Raw genomic sequence first — 8217 nt, forward strand, 5'->3', positions numbered from 1 at the left:
GCAGAGGCGCGGCCTCGCGGTGCGCCTGCGCGGCAGCGCGTCCAGACGGCCGGAAGGGGCGGGGCGCTATTTGAAGCGAGCGGCGGGCGGGCACCTCTATGGCCGCGCAGCTCAGCCGCGAGCAGCAGGGCATCACCCTGCGGGGCAGCGCCGAGATCGTCGCCGAGTTCTTCTGTAAGGGTCTGCGGGCTGTCTAGGGGCGCGGGGAGACGGGGGCGGGGGGAGAAGAGGGCAGACGGGCCGCTGGCTCCTCTCCTGCGGCCGACATGGCCGTCGGTGGGGCGGGAGGGGCGGCCCCCCCCCTCACGCACGCCTCCCCGCTTTGTGCGCGCAGCCTATGGCATCAACAGCATCCTGTACCAGCGGGGCATCTACCCTCCCGAGACCTTCACCCGCGTCCAGAAGTACGGGCTTACCCTGCTCGTCACCACCGACCCCGAGCTGAAGAACTACCTCAACAACGTGGTGGAACAGATGAAAGGTGTTCCTCCTTTCCGCATCCCTCCTCCCCCCCCCCTCTCTCACGGCCTGTAGTAAATGCTATGGCCTCTTCCAGAGTGGCTCTACAAGTGCACCGTGCAACGCCTGGTGGTGGTCATCTCCAGCATAGAGAACAACGAGGTGCTGGAGCGGTGGCAGTTCGACATTGAATGTGACAAGAACGCCAAGGGTGAGAGGTGAGTGACAGCATTACTGAGCCTGCTTCTCCCTACAAAGGAAAGACCACGTGTGGTAGCGCTGCTCTGTTACCTCACTGCAGCTAAGGCTGCTCTTTCTCACTAAAAGCTGTCAGACTTTACCAAATAAAGCTGTGGGTGCCATTGGTGTGCCCAAGGGACAGGATGCTATCCAGGGGGACCTAAACAGGCTGAGAATTGGGCCCAGGTGAACCCAAGATTCACAGATTCATCAGAGCAAGGCCCTGTACTTGGGTCAGAGCAAACCCTGGTATCAGTACAATCTGGGAGAAGTACTTTTTTTTTTTTTTTTAAATAAGATTGGCAAGGCAGTGACACAGGATGTCCAGAGAGGTTGTGGATGCCCTATCCTTGGAGCCACTCAAGGTCAGGCTGAGCAGAGCTCTGAGCAACCTTAAAGAGCTGTAGGTGTCTCTGTTTATGGCTGGAGAGCTGGACTACATAACCTTTAAAGGTCCCTTCCACTTCAAATGATTCCGTGATCCAATTATTAAAATGTTTTGTAATCTGCAACTAAACAAAGTCCTGTATTACTGCTCTTCTGCCAAAACTCTCATCCATTCCAGACAGAGAATATGTTCTTAAAAACACTGTGAGATTTCACAAACAACAAGTGAAACTGACAGTCTTCTAAGCCCATTTACCTAAGGCTTAAAAGAATGCCTCTATTCTGTATAACCATACAGCAAACAGACCCCACAGAAGTGCAGCAGAACAGTGTTTAAAGAAAGCTGTCACACAGTAGGTATAAGTTGTTTTAACAGTTTTCCCATTTTTCCAGTGCACCCCGAGAAAAATCTCAGAAAGCCATTCAGGATGAAATTCGATCAGTTATCAGACAAATCACTGCCACAGTAACTTTTCTGCCTCTCCTGGAAACTGCCTGTGAGTATTCATAATTTCTCTGGAAGAAATCACACCTTTCAGAAAGCCTGAACTAGCATTCTATTGTAGAAAGTCTTTTCCACTATTGTGTGTTTTTGTTATTACTTGTCATGTATTGCATTTCTGAGTGTTTCACGTTTAGACCAAGACAGTCTCAGCCATGTACAGAAACAGCATCAGATAGAGTATTCTAAGGATCATTCCGAATTGATTCTGTACAACAAACTGAAAAGAAGTGCTAACATAAACACTGTGCTGTAGCTCTCATTCAAGCATTTGAAGGTACTAGCGGTGATATCCCCCCAAAATACCTGTTTTTTCCCCGAAAGGTGCAATTCAAGGTGAGTTACCTAGCTTGATAAAACTTAGCGTTTGAGGAACTACAGTTTTCATAAATGTTGTGACTACAGGAATGTTAACTTGTACTTGTTTTCATTCTTTAACTGCCATTTCTTTAGCTAGTATCAGTGTAGCTTCTGATAACCTTGGTGCATGTCTCCATGCATTTTATCTTCAATCATAGTATCACTCATGTAGGTGTACTGCTAACTTTTTCCCACTTGCTTACAGGTGCCTTCGACTTGCTGATTTACACAGATAAAGACTTGGTAGTGCCAGAAAAGTGGGAAGAGTCAGGACCACAATTCATTGCCAATTCAGAAGAGGTTCGCCTTCGTTCCTTCACTACCACGATCCACAAAGTAAACAGTATGGTGGCTTACAAAAAGGATTCTTTTCCCTAAAACGGCTTCTTGTACATATCCTGCCCTCTTGTATAGTTTCTGTTCATAGTGCAGCTATGTTGTGAACACACAATTGCTCTTGCTGAAGTATGGTACAGCATGTGCCTGATAATGTGGTATAACACTAGGTTAAGCTGGCACTGTTTGAAGAGCTCTGAGGCGTTCATGACAGTATTATGCCTGTTCTCCATGCAAGGTCTGGGTTTTGTTAATAGAATTAATCTATCCCTAATCCCAACACTAATTCTCAAGCTCTTACCACGAAAGCAGCTGATGATCAGGAAAAGGCTCAGATGATACATAGTATTTCAAAGAACACGAGACTGCAGTTCTGGAGAGATGCTGTCCTGCATCAGTGCATGTCTTGTCCTTCTTCAGCACCTGCCCAGCGTTTTCTATGTCTGTATTCTTATTTTATGGAATAAAACTTGAAACTGTATAGTGTTCTCCCAGTCAGAGAATGTGGGAAATTGTATTTTAGATTTTAGAACTCTGTATACCAGCAGTTCAGGCTACTGCCATAAGTACTCTTCAGCAGTTATAAAAGGTATACCTGCTTCCAAAAACAGAAAAGAAGCTCAGATCCCAGTAATTACCTTATCTGTTTCCTCAGTCACAAATCAAATGCTTTAGTCAATATGAAATCCATGAAACTATATTCATTAACTGTAGTTTGTCCCTGCTTGTGCCTAATACTGTTCGTGGGAGACTCAATGATTAATGATGACTTTATCATTCACAGACTGGGTTGGGCTGGAAGGGTCCTATAAGATCACCTAGTTCCAACCCCCTGCTACAGGCAGAGACACCTCCCTCTAGAGCAGGTTGCTCGAAGTCCCATTCAGGCTGGCCTGGCTCTCTTCCAGGGAGGGGGATTCACAACCTCACTGGGCAACCTGTTCCAGTGTCTCACCACCCTTGAAGTGAAGAATTTCTTCCCACTATCTAGTTTAATACTACCCCCTTCCAGTTTAAAGCCATTTCCTCTTATCCTGTCACTACATGCCCTTAAAAAAAGTAACTCCTCATCTTTCCTGCAGCCCCCCTTCAGGTACTGGAAGGCTGCTATCAGGTCCCTCCTAGAGCCTTCTTTTCTCCAGGATGAAGAGCCCCAATTCCTCATAATGATTAATGATTAAGCACAGTGTTGCCTTCTAAATTAGTATCAGACAATAGCCCAATTGAAGAAGCTCCATAAAAGAAAAAAATTCAATTCCATACACTGCTTTCAGCACTCCCCATAGTCACATCCGAGTTAGTACTTAAGCACTTACATATCAGTCAAATCATGAGTGTACAATACTACCATTTCAAAAGAGTTTATTGTAATACTGCTGTAAAGTGTGAATAATGGGTTTTCCTATCAAGAAATATTCATCCCCACAGCAGTCTCACTTTAGTACAGTTAGAAGGCATTGTGTAAATCAGTAAGACAAATCACAAATAAATATAATCTAGCTGCAGTAACAGAAGAATAAGCCTAGTGCTTTCCTCTGCCTGTCAGCGATGTTCTTAAGCAGCTGATTGCACTGCCCATTTACACCAAAAGTAGGTGCACTTCAACAGCAAGTGCAATTTCAAGCACTTCCCTTGGGGAGGACTGGATCAAACCAATGGTTGCTGTTCCCTTGCAACAAATTCAAATCAGGAAATGACAATGCATGCTTTATACCGAAGGTGAAATAAAGAGCTGACTGGTACAGCGCCAACAGTAAAAAGTATTGAAGACAAAGTAAAAAAAATTGCAACACTTTAAAAAAGTCAGATTGCTCCAGAAAGTTCAAGTCATTTCTTTTTTTTGCACCAAATACAATTTCTTTCTCAAGGACCAGCCTGGAGTGCAGCTTTTGTCACCTGGATTTTGTTGGTGAAGGTAGCAACAGTCAAGAGATGTAGTATATCATTGTAGAGAGCCCAGGTCGATGAAAATTACATGTGAAAGAGCAGGTTATAAATCACAGTGTTTTCGCAGACTGCAGAACAGAAAAGGAAAAGAAAAAGAAAAAAATCACCAGTCATTGAACACAATTTCCCAGCAATCAAGCCTAATCCACTAGGACTGATAGCTAATGCAACCCATGATCTTCTCTAGTTTTCTCTGTGACTGTGAGGGTCACTGTTGTATTGTAAAGTCATCTTTGATGGCAGTACAGTTATTCTTAGGAAGCCAGATAAACAATAAGGACTTAGCAGTTACATTCCTCACCTGTCTAGTTCAGCTGACGTATAAGCTGGTTGATTCCTTCACCTCTGCAGCCAGGCTTACCCATCTCCTTGAGGAAACCCACTTTATTATGTGCAGCATGGCGGGCCACTGACAGCTGGAATGGCCACAAGAAGTCCGTGACATTTCTGAAATACTTCCCAACTGAGTAGATTTCATGAATAAGGTCTTCCAGGCAAATAATACCAAAGTTGCCTGCAGGAAAAAATAACCACAAAGTAAAATGAACAAGATGCGCGACACACAGCACACACACATCCACCACCCATACAGGAGATTCCTTCACACTATCCAATAACCACCCATCCTCCATATACTATCCTCCATATACTAGTCTTGCACAATTTTTCTCCCTCCCTTCTCTCTAAGGTCAGATTGCAAACTCAGCACCTCCCTTAATTGCCAATTCCCTTCATTTTCTTATCTTATTCCTCACCTAAATGTTCCTCTATCAACATATTATTCGTCAGAGGTACCCTCTTCTTGTTAACCTTTCCTTGGCCCCGTTTCAGGATGAGCTCTCGCACAGACTTCAGGTTAGGATACCTGCACAAAAACAAGAAATCAGACTGCATAGTGGAGGGACATGATGCAGTGGGGAGTTCTTCTCTGCTGCTTTGCATTAAAGTTGGAAAGGTACATAACCAAGGTAGCTTTAGAGTGATGAAAATGAACAATAACAAGTTTTAGATGTGAAGTCAGTGAATTTTTGACCACTTACTGGAGAAGCTAGCTACAAATCAGAAAGCCACGATACCTTTCTACAAAACCAAGAGACTCATGCAGTACTTACCCCCAAGCCACATAAGGTTCTACGATCCGCAGCATCTTCAGCGATAATGGAGACAGTTTAACGAATGTTCCACTGAAAATTTTTCTCAGCCGCAGCAACTCAATCACTCTTCTTACCCTCAAACTCACTCCTTTAATCCTTAAACAAAAAAACATTCTATTAGTAACCACGTTTCTTAAACACAGTACCAAATGTCCTCAGCTTACCTGCAAAGACACAGGTGGCTATATCACACTTCCTTTGCTTAGAAGGGGTGTGACATTTACAGACAATAGCAATAATAAGAAGTAACAAGCTCTCTTACTCTGTAATCCGTACAACAAAGGCCAGTCTGTGCTCCTTAGGTACAGCCACCTGCCCAGGTCGCTGCTCCATGCGCCTCAGCCGGACGTCATCTCGGCGTTTGCGCCATGAATCTCGAACAAAAGTCTCAAGGCGTTTAAACTGGATTTGTTTCCCCTTCTGGAGCTAAAGACAAAAGGATAAGGAACGATCAACCTCCTCAACAACCTCAGAAGTGGGCATCTCAAAGGTCAGGTGAAATTCAGAACTTCACGCGCTATGCTGTTATCTTTGGAGACAGCAATAAAATACATTTGAAAATCCAAGCCTGGAAGAGACAGAGCTCAGTGACAACACACAAAGTTGCAGACTTTAAGCAGTGAGCTGTGACTTCCGAACAGAGAACAGGAGGTTTTCCATGGAAGGAGATATGTTAGGAAAGACACAGAGCAAGACCCAAGATGATTCCAGGCACAGGAGAAATCAAACTAACACAGCCACTCACACATGGCTTGGTCAGCTCAGGAAAAGCCAGAAGCAACATGTATTATAAAATAGATAATAATAGATGTATTATAAAATAGGGACACCAATAATCTACCATAACTGAAAATAACCACCTAAGAGAAAATAACTTGGTTTTAATTCCTTTTTCGTAAAAATACACATGGAAAAAAAAAAAAAAAAAAAAAAAAAAAAAGGAGAAAGATGCATCCAATGCTATTACTATTTTAAACACAGAACCACCCAGTTCATTTGAAAAAAATTTTTACAGAATTATGGGAAAAGTTAAAGCTTTCTTTTTCTTTCCAATTCAAAAGTTCACATGCTTGTTCTCAGTTCAGGATTAAGCACACCCATCTATTTCACAGTGCTTTCTCAGCTGAGATGGTACACAGCAGCTACCCAGTACCACTTCAGACACATTACTAGCTACCGCAGTCAGCCACTTTTAAACTAAATACATTATACATCTTCAGTTCTCTTTCATGACGGAAACCATCTGTGGAATTAGGTTGCATTTTCCAAGCAGGCAGAGACTTGATGAACTCCCATAGTTAAGGTCATTTTTACTAAGGAGAACCTTAAGTGTCTGCTGGGCATTATTTCTCAAGCTTCCCCTTCTAGCTGGGGAACACTGCAGCCATCCGCACGCTTACAAACACACTCACGGTATCCAACAAAGAATGGAAGAGGTTTCAACGTGGCCCCACGAACACCACAGGAAGATTCCCTCAGCAAGCCCTACGCCATTTCCAACAGAGGCCCCCGTTCCCGGCTGTCAGAACAGCGCAGGTCTCTGGCTGTTAAAGTGCCGCCTCCCGGCCCCGCGGCCCGCACCTTGCGCTTGTTGAGCAGCGCCTGCTTGGCCTGGGTGGCCTTGATGGCCTGGTAGGCCTTCCTCCTCTTCAGCAAGTTCTCCGGCACCAACGGAATCCGCCGCTTCTGCCTGCGGGTGAGAGAAGCCGATCACGCTCAGCGCCTGTCACGCCCACCGCCGCTCCCCCCGCCGCCCTGCCCGGTCCCACAGCCGCCCACTCCGGCCGATGGCGGCAGATCCGCGCTCCCAGCAGCTCGCCACTTACTCGGGCTCCGCCATCTTGCCGCCGCCGCCACCGGAGGCGCTGCCGCGCACGCGCTCCGCAATGCGAAGAGGGGAGATGGCGGGGGGCGCATGCGCCGCTCTAACCGGCTCGTCCCGCCTCTCGCCCTCCCTAGGAATGGACCAGAAGAGCAAGGGCGTACTTGGGCAGGGAAGAACCGGGTCTCGGGGCTGTGTGCGCAATGGCGGGTACGGGCGGGGTGCGAGCTTCTAACAAACGGTACAATAACGTTAAGCAGAACGGCAACCTCCGGCAGTGACTGTCTTGAATTAAACGCAGCCTCAGCTCGAGGGTCACAAGGACCACCTGGGAATATCTGTATACATACACAGATATGTACACACACCACTGAGGTTGCAAAGGTGGGACAAGGCGTGAAAACACGAGCTATTCTTCTGGGAGATGGCTCTGCCTCTTACACCTTCACACTGACGCTGCTTATGCTGATTCTTCATGTAAATGTTGTACAAGAGATTACAAGAGTAACTTGTACCAGGTCTGTGGACACCTCCACTGTTCTCCACTGCTACTGAATGGGTCAGTTGTATGAGTTTCTGCATAACCTCAATGTAACTTGACCCAAAATAGTATTTCTGAAGACAGTAGGCCTAGCATCATCTTGGAGAGGCCCATCTTGATCACAGAATTGCCAGGGTTGGAAGGGACCTTCAGGATCATGAATCTTCAACTCCCCTGCCACAGGCAGGGCCACCAACCTCCACATTTAATACGAGACCAGGCTGCCCAGGGCCCCCTCCAACCTCCAATCTGGCCTTGAATGGAGCATCCATAGCCTCTCTGGGCAGCCCTTCCAGCACCTCACCACTCTCTTTGTAAAGAACTTCCCTCTGACACCCAATCTTCCTTCTCCAAGGTGAGCTAAGGGAGGCCAGAAACCTCCTGTGGAGCAGAAGGGCAAAAGCTTGTTTGATTTTGATTTCAGTGTCAACAGTTAATTTCCAGCACCAGTGAGAATGCCTGTCCCAGC

General features: G+C 46.1%; 2 protein-coding genes across 2 annotated transcripts; one reads left to right on the top strand and one right to left on the bottom strand.

Moving 5' to 3' along the window:
* The first annotated feature begins 40 nt into the window (after positions 1–40).
* MAD2L1 (mitotic arrest deficient 2 like 1) lies at positions 41–2765 on the top strand. The gene is made up of 5 exons (XM_048943325.1): positions 41–174; positions 335–481; positions 557–677; positions 1480–1583; positions 2154–2765. The coding sequence occupies exons 1-5, from the start codon at positions 99–101 to the stop codon at positions 2324–2326; spliced, it is 621 nt and encodes a 206-aa protein (XP_048799282.1). The 5' UTR covers positions 41–98; the 3' UTR covers positions 2327–2765.
* An 864-nt stretch (positions 2766–3629) lies between these two features.
* Positions 3630–7329, bottom strand: RPL7L1 (ribosomal protein L7 like 1). The gene is made up of 7 exons (XM_048943324.1): positions 7212–7329; positions 6967–7075; positions 5648–5811; positions 5344–5481; positions 4987–5096; positions 4533–4745; positions 3630–4299 (listed from the first exon to the last, which is right to left on the bottom strand). The coding sequence occupies exons 1-6, from the start codon at positions 7223–7225 to the stop codon at positions 4537–4539; spliced, it is 744 nt and encodes a 247-aa protein (XP_048799281.1). The 5' UTR covers positions 7226–7329; the 3' UTR covers positions 3630–4299; positions 4533–4536.
* Positions 7330–8217: the final 888 nt, after the last annotated feature.

The sequence above is a fragment of the Lagopus muta genome, chromosome 4 (genome assembly GCF_023343835.1).
Source record: "Lagopus muta isolate bLagMut1 chromosome 4, bLagMut1 primary, whole genome shotgun sequence".
Lineage (NCBI taxonomy): Eukaryota > Metazoa > Chordata > Aves > Galliformes > Phasianidae > Lagopus > Lagopus muta.

Excerpts from the sequence above, each read along its gene's own strand:
- MAD2L1 (XM_048943325.1), top strand. The coding sequence starts at position 99 with ATGGCCGCGCAGCTCAGCCGCGAGCAGCAGGGCATCACCCTGCGGGGC. Across the intron at positions 175-334 it reads GATCGTCGCCGAGTTCTTCT|CCTATGGCATCAACAGCATC; the intron begins GTAAGGGTCTGC and ends TTGTGCGCGCAG. Across the intron at positions 1,584-2,153 it reads GCCTCTCCTGGAAACTGCCT|GTGCCTTCGACTTGCTGATT; the intron begins GTGAGTATTCAT and ends ACTTGCTTACAG.
- RPL7L1 (XM_048943324.1), bottom strand. Across the intron at positions 5,812-6,966 it reads CGCTGCTCAACAAGCGCAAG|CTCCAGAAGGGGAAACAAAT; the intron begins GTGCGGGCCGCG and ends TTTTGTCTTTAG. Across the intron at positions 4,746-4,986 it reads GTTGATAGAGGAACATTTAG|GCAACTTTGGTATTATTTGC; the intron begins GTGAGGAATAAG and ends TTTTTCCTGCAG.